Here is a 16005-nt window from a genome sequence, read left to right as displayed (position 1 = left end):
CAACACTCCAGGCTAACCAGGAATACTCACTTCTCTCCCTCCCATTCTACAGCTTGTCCTATAGAAGTATCAACTGATAGGGCATTCCATGATATAATTTCCTCTGAAATCCATGCTCACTCTTGCCATTTCTAAATATACTCTGAAAACTATGCTATTCTTGGCTACCTGATAACACTCATTATAGTAAACTCTGTTGTAGTACTTTACTCTTTAACTCTGATCATAACCGTGCTTTCCCGCACTAAAATGTTACTTCACAGTCAGTTCGACCTACTACTAACCTTTTAATTATATCCTCATATCTTGACTAGTAAACCATGTCTTGAATAATTATATAATCTTATATTATTCTGCCCACGAAATTTAATGTATGTATTCGCCTTTCTTTGAGGACCTTTATGTGATATGTTATGTAATCAAATGTTATTACCTTGTCAGCTTTATTGCACTGTATTCTTACTATGTGGAGCTTTTCTCCCCAGGCCTCTGCTGAAAATGGGTACTACCCAGTCGGACTTTCCCGGTAACCAAATGTAAAATAAAATAAAATAAAATAAAAAATAACATCCATGGTACATTACAGGGAAATACTAGACTTTCTAGAGGTGGGAAAGCCCTTTGCTTGTAGTGTCTGGCCTCTAACACCCTTTGGGAAGTTTATTATTTCCTGTAATGCCCACCTGTCAGGCTTCATTACTTAATTAATAAATAGTAATGGTAAACTTCCTGGTGCGCTGAGGTGAACAGGAAGACATGCCAGCTCAGCACAACATATATCGATCTCCTCACTCACCACAAAGTTTAGCATATGTACAAAGTAGCATCATAATACCAGTAACTGCCCTGCTATGGCTGTTGGATCACAGCAGAGTCACTGTAGTATTGTCAGCCAATATGGCACAATCCTTTTGTTATCTAAAAACAGTTATGTACGTTTATCAAGGCAGGGTTTTCCAGTTGCCCCATTTTCTTTGCTTACTTTCCATGCATCTTATATTCTTGCTATGCTCTTGCCCTAGGACAAGTTGTTGTGAGTCTGTTTTCAAGTTTTGGCTCATTTTTACCTTTGCCTTTTACAGCAGTGACTGTCATTTGGTACAAAGCAGCCTTTTACTTAAACCATACAACAGAACCATTTTTACTCATTTTTTGCCAGTGCCAGTGATGTTTAAGATGCCCCAGGGTAGGTGCTATATGCTTGTGTCTCACTTTCCAGAGGTAAAAACATGCTTAGATCAGGTAAACAGCTTGAATCAATGTGGTGTGTGCTTTCTGTAACTTAGCCCACAGTTAACTGAACAACCACCAATAATGTAATCTACAAATCCACATCCTGGTGATCCGTTCCAACTGAACAACCATTAAAACAGCAAAAGAAGGACTGAATGAGATCACCATTAGATAGCTGTTCTCAAATCAAGTTATTATGCAACAGAATGAATATTAAGACATTACTAAGTTTACTTTGCAACAGCATGAAACAGCGAGAAAACATTTCACAGCTAAAGGAGCACATTATGTCTTTTATTTTTTCGTTGTGGAAGTATGGTATGTATAAGGTACGGCTAGCTCAAATGCCATATCAGAAACACTGTTTCACAGAGAGGGTGGTACAAAAATGGAACAGCCATCTGGAGAAGCCTGCAGTAGAAGCACCACTGGATAATGGGACTATACAAGGGATTTTACATGGATACATGAGTCCCAGTTATTAGCCAGATTAATGTACTGACTGCTGGGTGGGCTTGTTGATCCTATTATGGCACTGCAGTTCTGTAATGCACCACTGACTCTGCTGTCTGAACAGGTACATAACTACCAGAAATGGAACATTGAGCTTCTGCTTACCCTGCCACTCCCATCGTCTCTCATACTGTAATCTAGTACTTAGACACACACACTGCACCAGCAGATTTATGCAATGCAGTGTTTTCTCTGCTGCTGTTATGACTGCACAACGTTAAGCCCTCGTCTACAGTAGTACTGTAAAATTCTCACTGGAGAGACTCGCCAGGGAAGTACACAGGAAGCAATGCTCAGGGAGGTTGATGACAGTAATAGTTAGCACATTCCGGTAAATGATGCTAAGTCAGTCCCACGACTGAGGTCTGGCACTTGTGAAAGGCTGTTCTCTGGAGCTTGCTAAGAAAAAGAATGGAATGTAGAGAGCAGTAATCAACCCCCCTGCATGCTTCTACCCATGTCTTATGTAGTTGCAAGCTCAGGGAGCTTATTTATGCCCAAGTGCAAACTGATTAAACTGAGGTACCAAAACATCTCAACCTTAACTGTCTCGCTAAACCTGAAAGTGAAATACCATCTTTTCCACTTATTTTCAAGTGATGCTAGGGATACTTAATGCAGATAGTCATAACAAAAGTCTAGCAAATACTTCTAGCTACAAAAAGAAATATCCACATACCCCTGACATACACACAAATATTTGGTGTAATCAATTTAACAGTTTTAAAGATGTTTTCCAAAAATAAATAAATATATAATAAATAAATAATCCTCTCTACACTCTGAGCTATTGACAAAGTCTGGGAATTTGTTTTTTTCAAAAGCGAAGGTCAGCATTACAGCTCAGTAAACTGTCAGTCTGTGAGTAACTTCTACACAAATTAAAATGTCTGAATGTCAAATGGCTTTAGATTGGAGGGAAGTTTATTTTTATTTATTTTATTTTATTTTACATTTGTTTACTGGGAAAGTCCAACTGGACACAGGTCCATTTTCAGCGGAGGCCCAGGGAGAAAAGCTCCAAAAGTAACACAAAATAATATAACACAATACATGAGAGAGAGACAGCAAATCATGGATGTAGTACTCATACAATATGGCAGAGATTATATCTCATAACAGTGAGAATCATTGAGGTACAGAATAAACTTAAAAACAATTTTTTACAGTTATAATTACAGCAAGGCAAATATCAGTGAGTTAAGTTTTCAGGAGAAAGCTGTTTATACATAGTTGAAGCTTTGAAACAATCTTTTGGTATGGATTAACCTGGGGATTGACACAAATTATATGTTTACACCAGTATGTAGCATTATTTTAGAGAGTTTATGGTTTTCTTATCGATTTACTTTTTGCCGAGCAGTTGTTTGTTGATTTATTGATGGTCCTTTTGGTGGTGGGAAATTGCATGGATGAATCCATCTCTATTATGATTTTTTTTTCAGATATTTTGACTTCCAGACAATTTCATTCAGTGAGTGGGTGTCATGTGATTACTGAGGTTGCCTATTTTAAAAGTAGGGGCTTGTGTGTGTGTGTGTGTGTGTGTGTGTGTGTGTGTGTGTGTGTGTGTGTGTGTGTGTGTGTGTGTAAGAGAGAGATTTAATATGTATACTGAATATAATTTTGCAAATGGAATTCTTAGTTAAACATGCCCCTCTTCTTGGGCAAGTAGACTTGAGTAACCAATATTAGATCTTAGCCATTCAGCTGGGAAAGGTTAGTATGTGGGTTTTCCATCTGGTTTGATGAAGGCTATGCTACTTACCCAAGGACTACATTTATGGCTATCCATCCAGCCATTGTGTTGCTGAACTACATTGTTTGATAATGAGAGGAGCTTTTTACAGAAGTTGAAGGTTTTTGTGTCAAGAACCTGTCCATGAAAAGTGGCTTGTTTATGTTGCAGTGAAGGCTGTAGTCTTTGTATAACCAGTATTTCTGAGGTAAAGGAAGTCTCTTAAGGCAGGATCTTTCTTAGCCTGGAAAGCAAGCCAGTGATGAAATTTATAGGGGCCAATGAGAGACAGAGGAAAGCAAGAAGCTTTTTAGTCTGTTTGGATAACTAAGTGAACTTGGTCCTTTGACCTTTTTTGTTAGAAATGGTTGTAGTCTTTCTTTTGGCAGGGTGTTTTGCTGAGGCACAATGCAAAAGGGGCATTGCACTCAATAATGGCTCTTGTGAAGGAAGAATACAGGGATGTTATGACCTCCTTGTCCCTGGATGAGATATCCTTACTAATGAAGTGGGCCATGTAAAAAGCTTTCCTTACAAGAGAGACAATGTGGTGGTCAAAATTCAGGTTCAACCTGGGTGCCCAAGTACCATACAACTTATTGCGTGCTTACAACATTGTTATTAATGTGATCATTTGTGGGGGCAATACTCTCCTCAAAGGGGATGATGATGCATTTTTTGGTATTTAGCTTGAGGCCATCTTTCTGGCACCAGTTATTTGTTTGGGTGAGACCCTCTTGTAGCTTATTCAGAATTGTTTTATTAAGTCAGTAATGTGAATTCTTTACTTTATTGCAAATCTGTTGGGTTAATTTTGTGGATTATAGTATTGTAGGACTGCTGATGTTGACATTTTATGTAGTTGGACTGCTGGAATGGTTTTCCCAGTGAGGAAATGCTAGTGCTGTAGTGAATATCTGTTTATTTGTAAAAAAAAAAAAATATATATATATATATATATATATATATATATATATTAAGATATATTAACTAAGATGTTAGAGTTAACTGTTAAATTAGAGAATTAGAATTAGAATGAGAATTTTAAGGCAAATATTGGGCATTTATTACATTTATTCATTGTTCAAATGCACCTACAGTACAGCCAGGAGGTTGACTGTGGTCTTCCGGAGCAACGAAAGAGTTAACTATATGATATATTTTATATGCGTCCCCAAGACCATTTCTGTTCACTCAATGCGGCCCCAGCAAGCCAAAAGGTTGGACACCCCTGGCCTAAAGCATGATTAAAAAGAAGACTAGACAACTCATAATGTTTACAAAGCAGAAGTATTCAGCTCTAATAATGTTCACGTATCCGGTCCACAAACTGTATCTTACACTTGCCACAAAACAGGTAAACTGGTAGTTTCAGAGCTGCCAAGCAACACAGTTTCTAGTGTATGCACACAACAAATAGCATTGTGTTGTTAAAATGTGCCTTTTGTCTCATAAAATGCAGATCACACTGTCACAGTTCTTGACTTATACACACAGTCTCAGACAAGAACGCAGACAGAAAGACAGACAGACACACACACACAGATGGCTATCCTAAGCGTTACTGCTGTGTTTTTGGATGATTTCTGTTTTTTTTGTAAAAGAAATTACATTGTGGTGAGTTTCACCACAATGTGTGGTACTGTGCAAGCTGATGATGTGCTTTTTTTTTTACTTTCCCTTTTTTCTCCACTGTGGTACAACTGTGGAATTGATATATATAATTATGTGGTTTGGAGGGCTCCACTCCCACATGGGGGATGTGAAGGGCTTGTCCCCATGTACAAGAAAATAATTTTTCAGTTCACCATTTTCACAATTAAATTTTTGGGGTAAATAGTGAGCTGAAAAAAACCTATGGCTCATGGGTAAACCCAGACAGACATACATACAGAATTGCAAATCTGTACAGATTAATTGCTTTCCAGCTATCCATTTTTAAAAGTACAATATGCAAAACACTGCATTAGAAACAAACAAGAAAAGGGACTACTTTTCTTAAAAACACCAACAACAACCAAAAAAACATCTTTTTTAATAACAAATCCATACAATAAAAAAACTCACTAAGAAAACACACACACAATCATCTAAATGCAATAATAAATCCTGGAATTTACTACCTCAAACCATTAGAACCACCATCAACCCAACATCATTCAAAAAACTACTTAAAAATCTCTGCTCATGCAACAATCCAGGCTAACCAAGAATACTCACTTCTCTCCCTCCCATTCTACAGCTTGTCCTATAGAAGTATCAACTGATAGAGCATTCCATGATATAATTTCCTCTGAAATCCATGCTCACTCTTGCCATTTCTAAATACACTCTGAAAACTATGCTATTCTTGGCTACCTGATAACACTCATTATAGTAAACTCTGTTGTAGTATTTTACTCTTTAACTCTGATCATAACCGTGCTTTTCCCGCACTAAAATATTACTTCACAGTCAGTTTGACCTACTACTAACCTTTTTATTATATCGTCATATCTTCACTAGTAAACCATGTCTTGTATAATTATATAATCTTATATTATTCTGCCCACAAAATTTAATGTATGTATTTGCCTTTCTTTGAGGAACTTTATGTGAAATGTTGTGTAATCAAATGTTATTACCTTGTCAGCTTTATTGCACTGTATTCTTACTATGTGGAGCTTTTCTCCCCAGGCCTCTGCTGAAAATGGGTACTCCCCAGTCGGACTTTCCCGGTAACCAAATGTAAAATAAAATAAAATAAAATAAATAATAACATCCATGGTACATTACAGGGAAATAATAGACTTTCTAGAGGTGGGAAAGCCCTTTGCTTGTAGTGTCTGGCCTCACAACATCCTTGGGAAGTTTATTATTTCCCTGTAATGCCCACCCTGTCAGGCTTCATTACTTAATTAATAAATAGTAATGGTAAACTTCCCTGGTGCGCTGAGGTGAACAGGAAGACATGCCAGCTCAGCACAACATATATCGATCTCCTCACTCACCACAAAGTTTAGCATATGTACAAAGTAGCATCATAATACCAGTAACTGCCCTGTTATGGCTGTTGGATCACAGCAGAGTCACTGTAGTATTGTCAGCCAATATGGCACAATCCTTTTGTTATCTAAAAACAGTTATGTACCTTTATCAAGGCAGGGTTTTCCAGTTGCCCCATTTTCTTTGCTTACTTTCCATGCATCTTATATTCTTGCTATGCTCTTGCCCTAGGACAAGTTGTTGTGAGTCTGTTTTCATTTTTGGCTCATTTTTACCTTTGCCTTTTACAGCAGTGACTGTCATTTGGTACAAAGCAGCCTTTTACTTAAACCATACAACAGAACCATTTTTACTCATTTTTTGCCAGTGCCAGTGACGTTTAAGATGCCTCAGGGTATGTGCTATATGCTTGTGTCTCACTTACCAGAAGTAAAAACATGCTTAGATCCGGTAAATAGCTTGAATCAATGTGGCGTGTGCTTTCTGTAACTTAGCCCACAGTTAACTGAACAACCACCAATAATGTAATCTACAAATCCACATCCTGGTGATCCGTTCCAACTGAACAACCATTAAAACAGCAAGAGAAGGACTAAATGAGATCACCATTAGATAGCTGTTCCCAAATCAAGTTATTATGCAACAGAATGAATATTAAGACATTACTAAGTTTACTTTGCAACAGCCTGAAACAGCGAGGAAACATTTCACAGCTAAAGGAGCACATGATCATGTCTTTTATTTTTTCTTTGTGGAAGTATGGTATGTATAAGGTACGGCTAGCTCAAATGCCATATCAGAAACACTGCTTCACAGAGAGGGTGGTACAAAAATGGAACAGCCATCTGGAGAAGCCTGCAGTAGAAGCACCACTGGATAATGGGACTATACAAGGGATTTTACATGGATACATGAGTCCCAGTTATTAGCCAGATTAATGTAGTGACTGCTGGGTGGGCTTGTTGATCCTATTATGGCACTGCAGTTCTGTAATGCACCACTGACTCTGCTGTCTGAACAGGTACATAACTACCAGAAATGGAACATTGAGCTTCTGCTTACCCTGCCACTCCCATCGTCTCTCATACTGTAATCTAGTACTTAGACACACACACTGCACCAGCAGATTTATGCAATGCAGTGTTTTCTCTGCTGCTGTTATGACTGCACAACGTTAAGCCCTCGTCTACAGTAGTACTGTAAAATTCTCACTGGAGAGACTCGCCAGGGAAGTACACAGGAAGCAATGCTCAGGGAGGGACAGTAATAGTTAGCACATTCCGGTAAATGATGCTAAGTCAGTCCCACGACTGAGGTCTGGCACTTGTGAAAGGCTGTTCTCTGGAGCTTGCTAAGAAAAAGAATGGAATGTAGAGAGCAGTAATCAACCCCCCTGCATGCTTCTACCCATGTCTTATGTAGTTGCAAGCTCAGGGAGCTTATTTATGCCCAAGTGCAAACTGATTAAACTGAGGTACCAAAACATCTCAACCTTAACTGTCTCGCTAAACCTGAAAGTGAAATACCATCTTTTCCACTTATTTTCAAGTGATGCTAGGGATACTTAATGCAGATAGTCATAACAAAAGTCTAGCAAATACTTCTAGCTACAAAAAGAAATATCCACATACCCCTGACATACACACAAATATTTAGCAACCGGCTAGCATTCACATACAGAGCACAATTTTCATGCCTTTACTTCTGCATGCTGATCACAAAGTCTGATCTCATGCTTTGCCTTTGCAATTACCATCTTAGTGTGAACTATCGAACCAAATCAGCAAAGCTGACTCAACAGAAACACAAGCACGAGGTCATCTCCATACATGCGGCTTAGACTCTGCACTTTATAGCAGATGAAGAGCAGTTAAGGTAGTCTGCACTGGTGGAACTCTGTTCTAAACACTCCTTTCATCTATATGGTGGCTATATGGAGGTGCATGCATTACCAACTAGAAAACAGAAACTTGAACTTCTGATCTGCAGGACATCAGTAATTGCAGGGTTAAGGCTTCAGCTTTACCCATGTAACTTTCATCCATTGTTCAGTGAAAAGCAACGAAAAGCACACAACTGTACCTTTCAGTGAGGTAATCTCATTCTGAATCGATCGAGATGTGTCCAGCTGAGTAAAGTGACCATAACGTCTCTTGTCGTGTTCAGGCTGCATGATTCTGCTAAGGAGGCTGATTTCTACTCCTCATGTATCTGTAAGAACTGGTGCTGATGACGGGGTTTTCCTGCTATGGAATCTATCTGAGAGAAAAAAAGTCCCCACTTTCTACCTCCCTCCTTCAGTCTGCATTACCAGAGGTTGTCAGCCAATCGGAGAGGAAAGGCTCCCAGCCCATTCATTGATCTGCAGAGTGTTGGCTTTTCACACTGAACTGCAGATCTGCAGAGGAAGACCTTTCCTGCTCTGTCTCTGTGGGAGGGATGCAAACAAAGAGGAAGGGGGAGGGAACTTTTACTTCCATTTAACACACTTTTTCACAACTCCATCCATCAGTTGCATCTTAGGACAAGCAGGTACTAACAGCATTCATCAGTACACAGTCTCAGGAAGGATCTGTTTGTGTACATGGGGGTAGGGTCGATATACATAAATCCCCCTCAAATCCTGCCCAGTTGAAAATTCATGTTGAAAATTCAAGGATATGACAATCTATGCCACTCTGAAGGCAAGACAGGGATATTTTAATTTTCTGGACATGTAGATGTTACAGGCCACTGCAACCTATCAACCTCCATAACTCCCTATGTGAGTCAGCAACAACAGTTGCTACAGGGGTGGGAGGCATTACAAAAGTGTTTCTCCAGTCTATGAGTTAATATGGGAATGGGTGACTATTTCTCCCAGGGCAGGACTAGAACATGCAGAATCACGTAATATGGCTTCCTTCCGAACCCCTGAACTCTGCTACTGGACAAACTGGTGTGTCTTAATTTAGTGACCTTACATTCGGGTAGCATTTTCACTTTCATGGTTCTCTTTATTATCTGTGTCCATCTTCATTTTTTTCTTTCTGGACGTACCAATCCCACTGCTGTCCTAAATGTACTATTACATTATTTCCTTCCTTAACGTCCTCTCTGCATGAACCACAGTCTCCCAGAGGTCAGAGCAGCAGCAGAAGCCTAAAACATACTGCTTGCAGAAAACTGCATTTGGCTGTGTGTCTCTCATCTCAGCCACTCCACAACTGATGCACACATCAGTAGTACAGAGTACTACGGCAACAATCTGAAGCAGTAGTGACAGACATTCCAAAGTGCTATCACAAAAGTGCAGGCACTATGAGTTATGCACGAAGATCAAAGCTATTGTTTTTTTAGAGAATTTCTTTTACTCAGTGGTATATCAGTCATGGAGTTAGTGCATTTAACAAGCAGGTTTTTTTGTGTGTGTGTGTGTGGGGGGGGGGGGGGTGAAGCAACCTTGCAAAAATGTTTTTACAGTGTTATATTACATTTCGATGCAGTGCACAAATACTGCAGCTTTGTAATTGCACGTATCAGTGTCATTTGCCAAGTCTGATTTTTGTCATGGAGTCTGTGAAAGCCTTACTTTGTAGCATCATGAGTTTGGTACTTATTACGTTTATTTATTTTGCCATTTAGTAACCAGGTAGGTGGACTGGTCCAGTGACCCTGTTCAGCCATGACCCATGCTCCTCAAAAAGAGCAAAAAAGAACAACACAGAAAAAAGGCAAATTTACGAATAGCAGACATAAGAACAATAAAGATAAATTCTTAGCAATGTTAAATGACACTGTAGAACAGTAAAGAGTAATTATTAATGACTTAAACAAGAAAGTGGGGGTTATTTGTAGTAAACATTTGAAATGTCGGGGCCCCAAAACACATAGAGTGAATTGCCAAAAAAGAAATGAAAAGTCCAAGATGGCCTTTTCTTGGAATACTCCCTCTTGTACAAGGTATGGTGATATTGGAGTTGGTATATATAAGTTCAGAATGTATGGGAGCTTGTCCCACACATGGGGGTGCAGGGGGGGGGGTTGCACCCCTGAAAAAAGAAGTTTAAATGAGAAGACCAGTTTTTGAGATTTACTCTTCTCTTGGGAGTTTCGGTCTTTTTTTTTCGGCATGTCGGCACTCAGCATTTCAAGTGCTAACATTACAATAGGGAGTTGTGCAGCGTGAGCATTAGTTATTTATATTATTTATAACAGTGAAAGGTTCAATGTTTGTTTCAAAATTAAGCTTTGTGAGTTTATTGAGTAGGAGAGTGCTGGTCACTTCTATGAATAAACATTTTCTGAGAAAGCAATTGTCCTTGTTGCAGTAGAATTTACTAGTGACTGTATGGATAGAAGTCCATGTTTTTGGTCACAAAGGAGTCCATAGGCATTTACATGTGAGAACTTTTGCTTGCATGGCATTTTTGCAAATATTTTGGTTGGGGGAAGAGGTTCGATAGGGTTTGCAGTCTTCACAGTTCTTGGGTTTGGGGACTTTTGGCAGTGGGATTACAGTGACGTGTAAAGGCAATGAGGAATAGTGTGGTTGCTAGTGAGAGGTTATAGATACTTGTCTAAGATTTGGAATAAGCTTTGATGACAATTTTAGAAAGGAGGAGTAGAAGGCAGTAAATTTAGCTCCATGTTCACAAGTATTGCAGTGCAGTACAAGGGATCAGGCACTTTCTTCTGGATCTTTCTTTTCCTAGACAAGAGCCATAAAAATGTCAGGCTTCTCTCTTAAAAACTCAGCAGTGATATCTCCAGATAACCACTACAAACTGCCTGCTCATTATCTTTGGATACCTGTATACATACCTGTATACATATTAACTTTTACGGTGCACCTTTTAAAAACTGAATATACTGTGAGCATACCTCTGGCCACACATGAAAAATAATGAAATAACTACCAATGGTTATAGTACACATACATCAGACAGGCATAACTTGTAACAATACATGCACAACGGCTATAGTTTACCCGAATTTTACATATCCTGTGTCCTTTGTCATCACCATTATCACCATCCTCTGCAGGTACTGTGCTTTATTTCTCATAAGATTAATTCCATTACATTATTCTCCTAGGGAAACTGTTAATGGCACATTTAGGTGTCTAACTGATAATATTAAGTATTGTGTTGTAAACTTGGGTGATTTTAGCACAGGCTGTCTTCTATAAACAAATATAGTAATTCTGTTCAGCTACATGGTCCAGCCCAGTTTTTTTACTACCACCACTAGGACAGATAGTGTCAGTAAAAAAGAAAGGTTTCTTGATTGGTTACTTGCCTCCTGCCCCACAGATATCTCATATGCTAATACCGTGACAAAATCATTCAATGATCGCATCTCCTGATCTTTTTTTGTCTGCTAGTCTCAGCATAAATTGCACAGGCACCAGCACTAAACATTTTACAGGAATACCACTTCTCTTTCACAGTCTACATTCCTAGGTGAACTTAATGAGGTAAATTAGTCTCCTGTACTATCCTAGCATGTACATTGCAGTCAATCAATCACTGTCAGTGCATTAGCCCACTAGGCCACTCAGCTCCACAATGTGACTAATTTTTATAGAGGTAGAGCATAATCCAAGACTTTTCACTGGGATAGGTATGACAGCAGGGCTCTAATGAACAAATATGATAAATTATGGGAAACTATGACCTAAACAAGTCAATTGATAAAAGGTAAGGAATAAAATCTGTGCTTATAGTTGGCAAAATGAACAACTTTACTACATTGTACGCTCTGCACTGCCATAATAAAAAGCAGTTTGATACAGCACATCAAGCATTATTTATTTATTAGTCAGGTCAGTGAGGTGGTTCAAGGGCCCTTTTTAGCCAAGACAACTCAGTCAAATCGTTCTCCACAACTAGCTCCTGATGAAATGGTGACTCTTTTTTCCATCTCTCAGCAATATAATTCCTTCAGGGAATGGGTCATTCTGGAAACACTACTTTTGCTGAAGCTTGTTTTAGCGGAAATATTTTGTTTAAATCACTTTCAGCAATAATGGAGAATTCCCTTTACTCCACTGTTATGCAACATTTGGGTAGGTAGTATATTCAAGTTTAGAGAGTGTGGGAGTGCCCCCCCTCAAGCGAGGGATGCAGGGGGGGGTTGCACCTTCAAAAAACATTTTCTTTTATTTTACAGTGGATTCCTCTGCATGGATCTTCCTCATAATGGACTTAGTAGCCACCTTAACTTTGTAGAAATGTAATTCTATGGATTACAATGCATCTCTTAAAACACATCTTTTACTGAACATATATACAAAGCATGTCAGACTTTTTATTTGTATGTGATCACAGTGTCTGGAACATAATATGAATGTAATTCTCTAATGTTGTTTACATCAAACTGAACTAATTACATTTTGCTTCTGGATTTTCTGTACTCCCTGTGGAGCTTTTCTCCACTGGTCTCTGATGAACACAGTTTATGTTCAGTCAGATCTTCTCAGACAACAAATACAAATAAACAAATAATCAGACAAACAAATACTATCTAAGCCAGGCAAACAAGTCTTTCTGGGACTAGCTAACAGCTTACTTGGTACTCTGAGGGGCTGCAGCTGGTCTTGCTGGCTTGTGCCCACTGAGTGCAAGGAGAGGCTCCCTCACAATCAAGAAATTAAATTAAGTTGTCAAACAGAGAATGGCAGAGTAAATAAATGTGCATGCATGCATACATAGCCATTTTTAGTCTTAAATAAACAACTTTTTTGTCTTTATGCTTTTTGGCCCTGTGCCTACTGACCAAAGGGTCTCCCCAGTCTGTCTACAGTTCACTTCAGAGCTATCAGGGGTGGGGTGAAAGGTGCATTAATTAGCCAGCCATGAGGTAGCTTGGGTCATTGCCGGCATCCTGGTAAACAGGACATTTATTTGGCCTAACCTTTCCCCTGGATGTGGAGGGACACATGACCTGCATCACAACAGGGGGCACTACCCCTTCCCCTATGCAACTGCACACTTCTGCACATTGCTCAATGAAGGCTATCCTTAACTGCCAGCTTACTCTGTCACATGCATACCACTAGGCCCCAGGTCTGCCTTCTTCCTCTGGAGTGTTATAGCCTGCAGATGCCCCCCACCCCCGATGGGCATACTTATCCTCCTTGCTAGCTTGTTTAAGCACTCAAGTAGCTAATCAAACTCGAGTTGCATGGGCCATAGTCAGGACATTTTCCCTCTACACCACCAGAGCTGGTTTTAAATTAACAACTTTCATCTGTACCAAATAACCACATGGCTCAAACTCCAGTTTATGGCAGAGTGTTCACTGCACCTAAACAAAACTCACCACTATGTAGGTATTACTAAAAATATGTTACTCGTCTTTAGACATTTAATAATGTTCTATCAGCTGATATCTACAAAGATAATGAAGCTAAAAATTCTGAACCATAAACAAACTCAAGAGATCCAGCACATGTAAATTTTAATCTCAGAATTGCCAGTTACTCTATATGCATTTCTGAAACTGTGACAAGATCTCCCTGCGATCCCAAAAACAGAAGTGCATACAACTGTGTGAGACAGCCTTAAATCCACCTTAACTACTGCCCACACTTTAATTTGAAACAGTTTGTTACTTATACGGGAAATATTCAGTTGAGTCTCTATGTGGCAAAACATGGAATGCTGTTTCACTGCAAAACTAATTTTCATGTTCATATTTTAGAAACAAATTTCTGTGGAATATTGCTTTGTTAAGTAACCAATCAGATAAAATCAACAAGCAGATGTCTTTACAACAGGTTTCCAATGTGTCCCTTTGTTAAGCAGCCAATCAGATAAGGGCATCATGCAGATGTGTTTACAGCAGGTTTCCATTGTCAGAATGGAAACAATACTAGTTCCACATTTTAGTGTGTTTTCATAACTTGAAATGAAGGAAAACAAGTTGCAAAAGAAAATAAATGTCAAAACACACCCTAAAGCATGATAAGTACCACCTGTCTGTCTCTCTTTCTCTCTCACAGACACACACACACACACACACACACACACACACACACACACACACACACACACACACACACACACACACAGGCACACACACACACGCACACACACACACGCACACACACACACACACACACACACACACACTTTCTTTAAATGGGCAGTGACATATCTAAACTTTGTTTTCATTTAGTCTTTATAAACTGATTAAGCCCGATGAGATCCTGCTTCCAAACTTTGGGCACGACATGGCAGCACTTGTCCGTAAATTACCTGCATGTAGTCATGCTCTGTACAATACAGAAAACTCAGATGTGCAAGATTTGTAACTTAATCCTGTCCACCAGCTAACAGGATGCATGTTGCCACTGTGCAGGAAAAAGGATGTTACTGGACATTAACAAATTAGAAGAGTGCCTCACTCTGTTGCATAGATGTATACAGTCTTGACAATGACCCAGATGACATGAGTTAGATTTGAGGCTTTTGTGCAGTAAACACCAGATGGGGTTGGGATGGGGTGAAAAGGAGTGGCTCCCCTCATGCAGTCACCATGAGGAAAAGGAAAAAAATGGTGGTCCCAGACTGCGATATGCTCCCATGCAAACTTCATCTGGCATATGCGGAGTGTCTGTATGACTGGGTGACATAAGTCAGATGATCCCAGGTCAGATTTGGTACCTGTCTCAATGTGCAGAAACGGAGAAGCATGTTCACATTTTGTGGAGAGCACAGGATGTCCCAGAGAATGAACAGGTTGTCCCAGTGGTAATGTGGATGCCTACGTCAGCCACCAGATTTGGGGTTATGGCTTCACTACAAATATCCCTATACCTCACAGTCAGAATGATGTGAAGCTGCTAGTGGGTAAGCACTGTGTAGACAAGCAAGACATGACACCAAAGGGCCATGGTCTGGACAGATGCCAGACTTATCTGGGCCGGGGGGGGGAGGAATGCAAACGGGGGAAACAAGAACCTTCATGGTTGACAAAATGATGGCCCCTCCAGACCACTTAAACCTTATACTGTACTGGATATGTCCCTAGTACAGATGACCAGGCTGGGTCAGGCCACTTGCCCTTATAATGTCCTGTGTTTGTCCCTAGTACAGATGATGACTAGGCTGGGTCTGACTTGACGATCAGCAATCATGGGGCAAAAAAAGCCCCAACAGAAAATATTAGAAGAGAAACTTGGTTCCAGTAAGGCCATAATGTGACTGACAGTACAGAACAGTATGACACACTGTTAATGGATATTAGTGTTCTTCTCAGACTTCTTTGCTGACTTACTAATATTTGGAGGCAGCAGTCTGTGAAGCTCCATGTTTTTCTCTGAATCCTTTTACTAGTATTCAGTCAGCTATTGTTCATTTGAGCAACTGACTAAGACATGTGGAAATGACCCAAGAAAGAGTCCAGTACATAGTGTGAGAATGATGAAAGACCCAGACAACCAAGCTGTGATCATCAGGCAGAGCCTTGATACAAATGGACATTAAACATACAGTGCAGACCATCAGTACAGTGAGAGGCCTTCACCTTAAATCTTGGCCTAAGCTGAC

At 39.6% G+C, this 16005-nt stretch overlaps 1 protein-coding gene across 2 annotated transcripts in view; it reads right to left on the bottom strand.

Annotated features, from left to right (window-relative positions):
* PLEC (plectin) overlaps positions 1-16005 on the bottom strand; it is a 1553583-nt gene that overhangs the window by 1132017 nt on the left and 405561 nt on the right. Inside the window, exon 1 of one of the 2 annotated variants that reach the window (XM_044067398.1) lies at positions 8552-8691. The exons of the other annotated variant lie outside the window; for it this stretch is intronic. Coding sequence (XP_043923333.1) covers positions 8552-8642 — 91 coding nt within the window. The 5' untranslated portion in view covers positions 8643-8691. Of the gene's footprint in view, positions 1-8551; positions 8692-16005 lie in introns of those variants that run through there. 2 annotated transcript variants of the gene reach the window in all.

This window comes from Protopterus annectens, chromosome 3.part1 (assembly GCF_019279795.1).
Source record: "Protopterus annectens isolate FY-2018-M chromosome 3.part1, PAN1.0, whole genome shotgun sequence".
Taxonomy (NCBI): domain Eukaryota; kingdom Metazoa; phylum Chordata; order Ceratodontiformes; family Protopteridae; genus Protopterus; species Protopterus annectens.
The sequence above is the reverse complement of the archived record's forward strand: the minus strand, read 5'-3'. Positions and strand labels throughout refer to the sequence as shown.